Source organism: Leuciscus leuciscus (assembly GCF_965113295.1).
Source record: "Leuciscus leuciscus genome assembly, chromosome: 14".
NCBI classification, from domain to species: Eukaryota; Metazoa; Chordata; class Actinopteri; order Cypriniformes; family Leuciscidae; genus Leuciscus; species Leuciscus leuciscus.
The window spans coordinates 34,871,994-34,884,783 of NC_138738.1; the positions used below are offsets into that span (position 1 = coordinate 34,871,994).

Here is a 12,790-nt window from a genome sequence, read left to right on the forward strand (position 1 = left end):
GACTGTCTGCAATATTCGTGATCAAATGTGTGTCCAGCCATAAGCAACTTATTTGCATGGGTTGCATTGGTAACGACGTAGGTACTAGGCGCACCCACATATGACGAGGCGTTTTTTCCCCCAAACGGATGCTGGAAAATGGAGGTGCATCGTCTCGCTCTCTAATTTACGTTAAATAAGCGCCCTGTCGGTCAGCTGTACAAAACTCCTCCATCGCACAAGAAAATCTTATCGACGTCTGCATTAGACAGGTATATATTGTGATGTTCTGTGCTGTAGTCACTGTGCTTTTTTCTGAAACGTTAACACTGTCATCCCAAATCCAATTATTTGTCTATTCGATTGGAATCTGATAAAAAAAAAAATTTGACTGTCGTGTATCGCATCTGTTCAGATCCGTTTTGTGTGTACCATGCATGTGCTCTTTCGTTTTCTGGAATGTGTCTGCGTTGGTTTCTACATAGAGGGTTTCTATGGCAACGACGCTGCGTTATTTCTTATACTGTCTATGGTTATACGCCAAAAACAACAACAACCGCCATTAATATGTATACGTATATCTATGACAACTGCGACCCAATTTGTTTTTAGGAATTTACCTATAATAATAATAATAATAATAATATATATATTATGTGTGTGTGTGTGTGTGTATATATATATATGTGTGTGTGTGTGTGTGTGTGTGTGTGTATATATATATATATATATATATATATGTGTGTGTGTGTATATATATATATATATATATATGTGTGTGTGTGTGTGTGTGTGTGTGTGTATATATATATATATTATATATATATTATATATATATATATATATATATATATATATATATATATATATATATATATATATAAAGCCTATAAAAAGTCAAATAAATTTGCTTTAAAAAACTAAGCAAATTTATTTCCCAAAAGTGCTTGACACACACAAGTACCGTCGGCATGAAATCAAATTTTACAAATCTTCTTTTTATATGTAATATTGTTGTGTTTATTATAAATGATTTATCTGTGCACTTCATTATTTTTCTAAAATTCATGTACCCTTATAATCTTTAATCAGATACATTACCCTTCCCTCCCCCCTCGAAACGACTCTCTTCTCTTTCGGTCACGTGCCATGGCGAAAGCGTGCGGCCAGAGCCGATGAGGGTGCGGCTATCGGTGTCTATCTTGTTTCAGAAAATTTACGAATTTTAAAATGTAGCTGCTCGTCCTCGTTCTCGTCGTCGGGCTCCTCAATAAAAAATCCTTAATGGGAGGGTAGCGGTGGGGAGTCCGGTGGAGAGAAATCCTCCACAACTGAATGTTCAAATCTGCCTCCATTTTGTTTGCAACGCCCAACCACCAACGATCCAATCAATTCCCGAAGGACGAAATCAAGCCCCGCCCTACATTTTTTTCTAATTTCAGTAGCCGTTTCACTCGTATATACACATCACAACAAGGAAAAACTGACAATCTCAACTTCCGTTTCATGCCGACTTTAACAATAAAACAACGGAAACAAAAGTTACCTTGGTAAATATACAATATAATAATTCAAATGACATAGCGCGCGTCGCCGCATTTGCGTGTGAAATTAAAAAGTGCGTGTCACTCACGAGAGTACCAGCACAGTATAACAGCTGACAGGAAACAAGCAAAGTTCGTTTTTTCTGAGGCGAGAGGTTTTATTTCGTACCAAGTAAGTTAACGAAAATAACGTTAGACTGTAATGACACTGACATATTTCATCTTACCTATACCAGGGCTGCCAACTTTTGAGTTTAGCTTGGAGTGAGATTTTTGTTGGGGGGGATGGGGGTTATTATAACAAGCCTTATTTGTTATAATAACCATTATTTAATTACATAAGTAAAAGTATAATAAATATGTAATATAGTGCTCAGCAAAATCTCATCTCTAGCTATTTTTTCTATTCAATTAACATGCTATGGTCATTAAATGGCTTTCCTGAGGTAAATGTAACGTTATGTGACATCATTGTTCTCCTGCTATTATATATTGACCTCTTTCCGTGGTTGAAAAACACTATTGGTCGATATTATGTATACTTTCGGTAAGTTGTACTGCATCTTTAAATAAAAAAGTAACAGATGATCGGTTCACGTGCACTTGAACTGAGGCGCTCAGCGATCTGTCACGTCACATTTACAAGCGCCAAACGTATTTTTGTCTGAATTTCGTAATAAAATTGACGAAATCTAAGAGTCATAGCTTTCACGCACGTTTTTTAAAATAAAAGTCTCGCATTAGAGACATTTTTGTTTTGTTTGTTTTTTTGCCGTTTACGCTTGCTAAATCTGCTGAAAAATCTGATTTGTGCTGACAGGAATATAGCTCAAGACGTAATTTGATTTGAATCAGATTTGGGGTGAAAACACTTCCAAAGCCTAACATTTTGAACAAAGCTCCACCCTCCCCCTTCTGACTTGATTATGTTTAATGTGCATCTATTGTCATGGGAACTTTCAGGGAACAGATGCGAATTGTTTGTTCTTGGGCTCCATGGCCACCTGGCCGGTTAACAATAGTTTATAGACTTAATTAGGGTACAGAAATGACATGCTTCAGATGACGAGTGCCCGGGTCAGTTTGCACAGCTTATTGTAGAGACAGAAAGAAAGAATGAGAAAGAGCTTTTAGAGAAGTAGATTTAGCTTTATTTCACTCTTGTTGTGAACAGACATTTAGAGTTGGGGGTTTGATTAAATCCTTAACCATAAGTATGAAAAATAGTGATTGCTTTAGTGTGCTGTCAAAGATTTAGCATTGTTGGACCAAAACATTTTAAGTTCACATTCCTCTCTTTTCCTAAACCTCTGTTTTACATTGTTCTTCCATCTGTGATATACAAACCTCACCAAATTCTGTTAAGATGTGATTTACCAATGCAGGGTTAAATATTAATGCCTATGGATGACTTGGCAAGTGTTGGCCTGTTAGCGTGTCTTTTGCAGGAAACATGAAGCACTGGGATGTAACTAGGCCTGTTTGTTTAGTGCACTGCAGTCCTCTATGAATGACATTAACATAATTGGACTTAACCCCTTTGTTGCCAACAACAAACCATGTTACCATGGCATGAGCTTGCTCTTTAAATAGTGATGATATCTTCACAGAGAACATTCACAAGATTTCTCAACCGAACACTTGACGTCGGCCAGAGGAAAATTCTACAATGGTAGGACATTTTAAAAGATTTATTTGCCTGATGCTTTATTTAATATAGAGAATGATTGTACTTGAATTTGAATTAATGGTCTTAGTCTTCACGAATACTTTTGTTAGCCATTTGTTAATTTTTATTTTACGGATTTTGTCTTGATAATGTTTTTTGGTTTTAGCTTTGTGTTTTATAAAAATTAAAAGAAAAAGATGTTCTTTTCCAAAAGAGAGTTAAATGGCTTTTACTTTTAGCAGTTTTAAACATGCCTCTCATTAACTCCCTGTAGCGTGAGTGCATCTCAGTTCATGTCGGCCAGGCAGGTGTGCAAATGGGCAATGCATGCTGGGAGTTGTATTGCCTAGAGCATGGGATCCAGCCCGATGGTCAGATGCCCAGTGACAAAACCATTGGAGGAGGAGACGATTCCTTCAACACCTTCTTCAGTGAGACTGGAGCTGGGAAACATGTCCCAAGGGCAGTCTTTGTCGACCTGGAGCCCACTGTCATTGGTAATGAAACTTACTGTATAAATTCTATACTAAGGAAGACTGACATTGATTTTTCTCTCAACTTATACTCGGTTATAACATACCAATAGTAATCTGATGAAAATAAATGTTGCAAATGACCAACATTATCTTATCTAAAATATAATAAAATGATAAATAGTAAAATACAATTTGATTTTACAGTTACACTTTATTTTACAGTATGTGTAATTACAGTGTACTTAACCAAGAAAGTACTGGTAATAAGGTAACTACATGGGTTACAGTTAGGTTCAGGGTTAGTACCTAGTTATAACCCAGTTATTGTAATTATTGTAAGTACATAGTATGTACATGTGGAACAGGACTGTCAAATAAAGTGCTACCAATTTTCCAGATGAGGTGCGCACAGGTACCTACCGCCAGTTGTTCCACCCTGAACAACTGATAACAGGCAAAGAAGATGCTGCCAACAACTATGCTCGTGGGCACTACACCATTGGCAAGGAGATCATTGACCTGGTGTTGGACAGGACTCGCAAACTGGTAAGACAGTCGTGGGGTCAAAGGTTGGCTTTATCTTGGGGGTTGCATTTTGGTCTGCAATAGAACAGCAGACAAATCCTGACAGGTGATTCTAATTCATTATTTAATCCTGCAGGCTGATCAGTGCACTGGGCTCCAGGGCTTCCTGATCTTCCACAGTTTTGGTGGTGGCACCGGCTCTGGGTTCACCTCCCTCCTAATGGAACGGCTCTCTGTCGATTACGGGAAGAAGTCAAAACTGGAATTTGCCATTTATCCAGCTCCTCAAGTGTCCACAGCGGTGGTGGAGCCCTACAACTCCATCCTTACCACCCACACCACCCTCGAGCACTCCGACTGTGCCTTCATGGTGGACAACGAGGCCATCTACGATATCTGCCGTAGAAACCTCGACATTGAGCGTCCCACCTACACAAACCTCAACAGGCTGATCGGGCAGATCGTTTCCTCCATCACAGCATCCCTGCGTTTCGATGGAGCCCTAAATGTAGATCTGACCGAGTTCCAAACCAACCTGGTGCCCTATCCACGTATCCACTTCCCTCTGGCCACCTACGCCCCAGTGATCTCTGCAGAGAAAGCCTACCATGAGCAGCTGTCCGTTTCAGAAATCACCAATGCCTGCTTCGAGCCAGCCAATCAGATGGTGAAATGCGACCCTCGTCATGGCAAGTACATGGCTTGCTGTCTGCTGTACCGAGGAGATGTTGTACCCAAAGATGTCAACTCTGCCATCGCCACCATTAAAACCAAACGTACCATCCAGTTTGTGGATTGGTGTCCCACCGGATTCAAGGTTGGCATCAACTACCAGCCCCCGACTGTGGTTCCTGGAGGAGACCTGGCTAAGGTGCAGCGAGCCGTGTGCATGTTGAGCAACACTACAGCCATTGCTGAAGCCTGGGCTCGTCTAGATCACAAGTTCGATCTGATGTACGCCAAGAGAGCTTTTGTTCACTGGTATGTGGGTGAAGGTATGGAGGAGGGCGAGTTCTCAGAGGCCAGAGAAGACATGGCTGCCCTGGAGAAGGATTATGAAGAGGTGGGCACAGACAGCGTCGCAGAAGAAGGAGAAGAAGAGGAGTATTAAAGGAATCCCTGGTTATCATAATCTTGTCAAGAAACATCACAAATCTTCATAGCTTTCACAAACAGTATTGTCACTAACAAAATATTGTTTTTATGTTTCCTATGCTCATTTGAAAGCTGTATTTGACATGTAGACTATGTGCCTTTAAAAAAAATTCCTGATATTGATTCAAGCTGTCAGTCTGTTTTTGTTTGTCTGTAATGAGTGCATGAATATGAACAAATCATCCACGTGACTTATGCAAGCCAACCTCCAAGCACACGTGACAGACCACAAAGGTTATGGTGATATCTTCTAAAGACTCATATTTGCATTTTAGTTGTAGTCTATTTCACTGAGTTGGTTGTCATTCAAAAAAATTGTTCCTCAGAAAACAAGATAACCAGTTACTATAGAGACAAAAAGGTTGAGAATTGTTGCAGTACTAACCACTACAGTGCTAACAGCTAAGTGTAAGTGCTCTGGGGTAAGAATAAAAGACTGGGCGGTACTGTGCCACCTGAAGCCTGCTTGTGTAATGTCTGTAATTTGACTGCCTGAGGACTAAGGAAATGCAAATGGAGAGCACATTGAAAGGCTGCCATGGAAGCAATCAACAACAGTGTTAGACTATTTGCATGACTTAAAATCATGAGTCATTCTGTTTCAGCGGCTTGAGATGGCCTTGCACAGACTTGAAAGTTAAAATCATGTTATATCAAATATTAAAACATTAGTTGCTGAGATGTTTAAAAGTGCCTTCTTACATGGTAAAATTACATTACATGTCATTTTAAGATAATTTCACTACTGGCCTGCCATAGCACGACACTCAGATGTCTTTACAAAACTAATGTTTAAATGTAAAATCTTCAGGCAAAGCCCCTCACACTTTAAGCTGTAACTATATATTAGGAACTTAATTGGTAAAAATGAAAAATAAGCTTTCTGTCTAACAGTAAATTGAGAGTTGCACTTCATCCTATTTTAAGAGTTTTTTTTTTTTTCATTGTGAGGATGGATTGCAAATGGTTCCAGACATAGAAAGGTAAATTCCACAAACACAATGGTCTAATTTACATTGAAGATAATCTATTTGGATGCAAATCTAGCCCTTAACAGCTCATTTTACATACAACAGAGGAGAAATATCGACACTTTCCCCCTAAAACCAGATGACTTTTTATGGACTCCTTTTCTCACATTTGGGAGCATGATAGTAACATAATGTGAACTTGACCCTTTTATTGGTTCATAAACTGACACAAATGCACTGCCCTCCACCTACAGACACCAACAGCCCTACCAGGCATTCCAGACATTCTCCACTGAGTCCTTCTCTAAACATTTGGACTTATCCACGCCACAAAACCTTTTGTGGGAAAAGAGTGAGAGCATTATTACAGTCAATGTGTTTGATGTGAACATATTATCTTCCCGTTGAAGGGATAGTTCACCCAAAAATGAAAATTCTTTCATTATTTACTCACCCTCAAGTTGTTCCAAACCTGTATGAATTTCTGTCTTCTGCTGAACACAAAATAAGATATTCTTCAAAATAGGGGTTTTGAAACTTCAGTCATTCTCATCCTAAAATTTAAAATGCAGCTTTATATTTTTGACGCAGTTTATGCAGTGAAAAACTGTAATATATTATAATTTATATAATGAATATTTATTTTATATAATGTTTATTTCCTTGTAATGTACTGTTTATTTATTTATTCATTCATTTGTTAAATTATTTGAAAAATAAATTTAAAAAAATTGTATCTTTAGATCAAATAAAATGTATTTAGTTTAATCTTATGTTTATAATTAAAAATCGAATATTATAATTTAACACTGGAAACAGCTCCAAACATTATTATTGTCCTTTTTATGCTCACTTACATTCGGTGAACTATTTCTAGTGTGTAAGTGTAATAATTAAAAATAAAGAGCTGGTCAGATAAACATTTGTAGAAATGCCTAGCCAAACCTTTTCTTAAAATCTTGGTAAGACTGAAATCTGAATGAAACCTAACACCCGTCTTTGTCTGGCGCAGTGATATAAGGGTTTATTTTTTAATGGCGGATCTTATTCAAATATATATCATAAAAACGACCTCAACTCAGTGACCAATATTATCGTAGTGTGTAGCGTCGTTTCTGTGAGGATTTATTATTATTATTATTATTACTTTTACCATTTAAATTAAGAACCCCATCTTTTACTGGGCTAGATCATGAGTCGTTCATAAAGGAATAATAATAGCATTCAGTTCATTGCGTCTGTCACGTGACAAATGAACGAAAGACTCGGAAGGTAAAGTAATTATTTATGTTCCCTGTAAATTACTTTTGACTGCATTATAATGATTTCTTAATTCAGAATATGATCAAGATTGCATAGGTGGGTGTGTTCGGGGAATTTGCCAGTTAAAAGTATAACATTAAGCCCCTTAAATGAACGAAATGACTCGAAAAAAAGATTCGTTCATTTTGATGGACGAGATCGAACAAGAGATTCAGTAAAATGATCCGAACTTCCCATAGTTCCGCCCAAAAATCCCCTCCTCTCTAACTCGTGACCGCGCTAACAGTGAAGCCAGAAGCCCCGCCTCTCTTCCATCCGGTCGCGCGCCTCTATATAAGCGTAGGCTGGCCCCTTCCGCGGCAATACTGCCTTCATTTTCCGAATCCTTAACGTCGGTCCGAAGGAAATTCTGTCAAAATGGTGAGTAATATTTTCACATTTATTTTCAGTAATTACGGTAGACGAATATTTTCTCTCTCTGTACAATGTTATTTTACAGTCTGATGTTTTTGTTTACAAAGAAATATATTCGAGTTTTGTATTACATTTGAAGTCATTTCGATCTTAAAATAGTCAGACATATGTAAAATCGTTTAAAATTACGTTTAGTGAGAATTAAAGGTATTTTGATGCATTGGGCGGCTGTGAGACAAAAGCGCGCGCGCGCACGCGCGCAACAGCAGGGGCTTTAGTATGTCTGACGCACTTTCGAAAGGCAGACAGAAGAACAAAGAAAAAGGGGCGGAAAACTAAACGGATATATGTGTAAAATTGATAAACGTCCCGATAAGATGTATGTTACATATTATCCAGAATTGTATTGCTCTTATAAATATGTTATAAAGCTTAAGCTTTTGTTATATGCGCCACAGGGTGGAGCAGACACGTCAGATTTTCAGATAACGTTACACGAATAAAGGTCTTCCGTTAGTTTAGGCGCGATCGGTTACCGCGCTTTTTTTTCCTTCTCATTTTGTCTCGTCAAAGCTGGTTGGTACACGTTGGGTGGGGGAAGGGATCAGCCCTGCCCTTCCCTTTTTGGTCTCTTCCCCCACACTATACCTATAAGTCACACTGTGACTCATTTAATTATGTTGTTCTGATTCAGATGTAAAAAAAATAGTATTATTTGACATTCAAAAAGTGAGCATATGAGTGCAAAATGTGTACATTTCACATTCTCCCTAGATTTTAGGCTTAGTCAGCATTTAAGCCTGCATGCGCTCATGCAGATACAACGCCTGAAACAGCTGCAGTGTGGATGGGTGGGAGCGGGTAATGGGCATTGATCCACATGCAGACCAATTGATCTTTGGAAATAGATTATCTTAGGCAATAATGTTACTTACTGTTACTGGGCACTGAGCATATTTTATGACATTTAACATTTTAGCTGAAAGAAAGTCCCTACCTATTACGTACCTTGTTTGTAATTTTAAGAATGTTACAATGGAAACAACTTATACTGTCCTTCCCTTGCATTTAATAAAAGGCACCATTCAACAACTTTCCATATGAGAAGAGCATGCTGAATAAACATCCTGCCCTATCGTTCTGTCCCATTTCTTGTCTGGACGTAATGTACGTGTGTAAAAAGATAACTGCTGTCACATATTTTTCTAGGGGAGACCAGAAATATTATGTTTTGTAACTTTTACTGTAACAAGGTCTATTTATTACATGATATATTTCACTGATATTTCTTCCGAGCTTTTCAAGTTGCTAATGTTAAACTGTTTCTTATTTTCTCTCTCTTTCTCCAGCGTGAATGTATTTCCATGCACGTCGGCCAAGCCGGAGCCCAGATGGGCAATGCATGCTGGGAACTGTATTGCTTGGAACATGGGATCCAGCCGGATGGTCAGATGCCCAGTGATAAAACCATTGGAGGAGGAGACGATTCCTTCAACACCTTCTTCAGTGAGACTGGAGCTGGAAAACATGTACCAAGAGCAGTGTTTGTTGACCTGGAGCCCACTGTCATTGGTAATTAACCTTTTTTTTATTTCTTTTTTTTTTTTTATGGCACCTTCTGTAAAATGTTGTTCTTTGGGGGCAATTTCAAGTGTATTGGTTTGCTTGCAGTTATAAGTTTCTTGTTTTTCCAGATGAGGTGCGCACAGGTACCTACCGCCAGCTGTTCCACCCTGAGCAGTTGATCACGGGCAAGGAAGACGCTGCCAACAACTACGCCCGTGGGCACTACACCATTGGCAAGGAGATCATTGACTTGGTGTTGGACAGGACTCGCAAACTGGTAAGACACCCATACTGTCACCGCCTTGTAGGGTTGGACGATGTCTACCAAAATGGCATCAGACGATGTCCAAGTGAAACATCGAAATGGACGATGACATCGGGAGGTGGGGGTTCTGTATATCAGTTAGCTAGATGGCCATCTGCCAAAACATTGAAAACAATTAAATTATTAAAAACGTAAAATGTTCCCATGGGCGTCGGAACCATTGTATGTGGGACAAGACCCACCCACTGCCCCAATGGCGCTCGTCCACTAGTGAGCAGCAGAGCGTTTCTTTTTGGAAGCTCAACTTCCATAGGAATTAATTGAAAATGCTGTTTGAATGGCCGTGCGCATTTTACTTTAGCTTTCTGGCCAGGAGGAGGAATCACAATGCCGGCTCAACATCATGATGCCTGTCAGCCATCGGCGATAGACGATGGCATTGTCTATTGGCCCAACCCTACCACCTTGCCTATAAACTGTAGATGTTAGTCAGTCCCTGCAGGATTTCACGATTGCAAACGCTATATATTTCGGAAAATTCCATAAAATTCACAACACACTTGACTATCTTTTCAACCTGTTCGCTTCCAAAATGCGTGAGATGTTGCTGCGCAATTGGTCCAATGCCTTTTTTATATTTATGCGTGTGGGACAAAGCAAACGTTTCTATGAACGTTAAATAAATGTGAAATTGCAGTTTTTTTCCAAAGCCTTGTCAGACTACACTTTGCTTCACGTCTAATCATCGTTTGTCGTCTTTAATGATGTCTAATGTCATAGAGAAGGCGGAACTAGCAACTGACTTCTGGAAACAAGAGCATTAACAAACAATGGTTGTACTAGCTTAATGCTAATCCAGTACTACTCACCAAGTTGCTGAAGTGTCTCCGCTATCATTCGCCAGCATTTATCTTTTTTCACTCTGTCGTGGTAGTCCCTTGAGGAAACAACATAAAGGTATGAGTATTGTTGCCATAGCTCCACGAACCTTTACTCCATTGCAGCACTTATACCATTGATTCTTTTGTTTCTCCATGTTTGAAAGCTGTTTTCAGAAGAGCTTCTGTGCTCCTATTGGTCAACATCACAGTTGTGACAGAACCCATCATGGAGGACAGAAAAAAAATTAAACCTGCTAGTTTTTCTGACATGACAGACCGGCGGTTATCGTCCACTATGACACTAAACGTGATGAAATGATTGAATCTTGCATCCTGATGCCCAATCGTCATTTACGAGTCCCCATGACACACTACGTTAAACGGATCGTCCCAAAATTGGGCTGATGTTGTGTAGTCTGAACTAGGCATTAAAGTGACAGCAGCCTAACCTGCTTCTGTAGAAAATTACTCGCTGCTCTTGACTGAATAACTTTAATAGCTTTAATAACAATTAGTGTATAATATAAGTAATTACATAATAATTCAGTGACATGAAATAATAATTTATAACACTTAAAATGTATAGTATATATTCTGTGTCACTGATTACACACTAATTCAGTGACCTTGTGCAGGTATTGTATCTAACACAATTCTGTATTTTCAGCCAAGCAGAATTGAGTATTTCTATTCTGGTGTCACCATTGCTTTGTGCATTTCAGTAAATATGCACAAAAATATTTACAGGTAATTGTACTCTTACTGTCATTTACTGTCATTAATTAGTCAAGTACATCATGATTATTGGTTGGTTTTCAGTGCCGAACGACAGCAAAAATATCCTGCAAATATTGCCGCAATTTGAGGAATGCACATTTCAGCCATTTTAGGCCGCAAAATCAGAAAACAAATCTTGGTGGGACTGGATAGTTAGGAAGTTCACAGAACATATACGTTCCCCCTAAATCATGCTATTCACTAGGCAATAAAATATCAGTAAATTTAGTTATAATTAATGTTTTTATAATTGATATCCTCCCCATCTAATTTTTCACCATTTTGTTTTCAGGCTGATCAGTGCACTGGGCTCCAGGGCTTCCTGATCTTCCACAGTTTTGGTGGTGGCACCGGCTCTGGGTTCACCTCCCTCCTAATGGAACGGCTCTCTGTCGACTACGGAAAGAAGTCAAAACTTGAGTTTGCTGTCTATCCAGCTCCTCAAGTGTCCACAGCGGTGGTGGAGCCCTACAACTCCATCCTTACCACCCACACCACCCTCGAGCACTCCGACTGTGCCTTCATGGTGGACAACGAGGCCATCTACGATATCTGCCGTAGAAACCTCGACATTGAGCGTCCCACCTACACAAACCTCAACAGGCTGATCGGGCAGATCGTTTCCTCCATCACAGCATCCCTGCGTTTCGATGGAGCCCTAAATGTAGATCTGACCGAGTTCCAAACCAACCTGGTGCCCTATCCACGTATCCACTTCCCTCTGGCCACCTACGCCCCAGTGATCTCTGCAGAGAAAGCCTACCATGAGCAGCTGTCCGTTGCTGACATCACCAATGCTTGCTTCGAGCCAGCCAATCAGATGGTGAAATGCGACCCTCGTCATGGCAAGTACATGGCTTGCTGTCTGCTGTACCGAGGAGATGTTGTACCCAAAGATGTCAACTCTGCCATCGCCACCATCAAGACAAAGCGTAGCATCCAGTTTGTGGATTGGTGTCCCACCGGATTCAAGGTTGGCATCAACTACCAGCCCCCGACTGTGGTTCCTGGAGGAGACCTGGCTAAGGTGCAGCGAGCCGTGTGCATGTTGAGCAACACTACAGCCATTGCTGAAGCCTGGGCTCGTCTAGATCACAAGTTCGATCTGATGTACGCCAAGAGAGCTTTTGTTCACTGGTATGTGGGTGAAGGTATGGAGGAGGGCGAGTTCTCAGAGGCCAGAGAAGACATGGCTGCCCTGGAGAAGGATTATGAAGAAGTGGGCACAGACAGTGTCGGAGAAGAGGATGAAGAAGGAGAGGAGTATTAAGTTAAAGGCTTACTAAACCTTGCAAACCTAGCAAG

The 12,790-nt window shown here is 39.9% G+C and overlaps 1 protein-coding gene across 3 annotated transcripts; it reads left to right on the forward strand.

Annotated features, from left to right (window-relative positions):
* The first annotated feature begins 116 nt into the window (after nucleotides 1-116).
* Nucleotides 117-12,781, forward strand: LOC309513862 (tubulin alpha chain). Of its 3 annotated transcripts, XM_082189940.1 has the most exons (5): nucleotides 117-251; nucleotides 3,134-3,195; nucleotides 3,467-3,689; nucleotides 4,066-4,214; nucleotides 4,330-5,471. In XM_082189940.1, the coding sequence occupies exons 2-5, from the start codon at nucleotides 3,193-3,195 to the stop codon at nucleotides 5,302-5,304; spliced, it is 1,350 nt and encodes a 449-aa protein (XP_082046066.1). In that variant the 5' UTR covers nucleotides 117-251; nucleotides 3,134-3,192; the 3' UTR covers nucleotides 5,305-5,471. The 3 variants fall into 3 exon arrangements, with proteins under 3 accessions (XP_082046066.1, XP_082046067.1, XP_082046065.1); XM_082189941.1 differs by lacking the exons at nucleotides 117-251; nucleotides 4,066-4,214; nucleotides 4,330-5,471 and adding exons at nucleotides 9,691-9,839; nucleotides 11,778-12,781; XM_082189939.1 differs by lacking the exons at nucleotides 117-251; nucleotides 3,134-3,195; nucleotides 3,467-3,689; nucleotides 4,066-4,214; nucleotides 4,330-5,471 and adding exons at nucleotides 7,856-8,002; nucleotides 9,346-9,568; nucleotides 9,691-9,839; nucleotides 11,778-12,781.
* The last annotated feature ends 9 nt before the right edge of the window (nucleotides 12,782-12,790 follow it).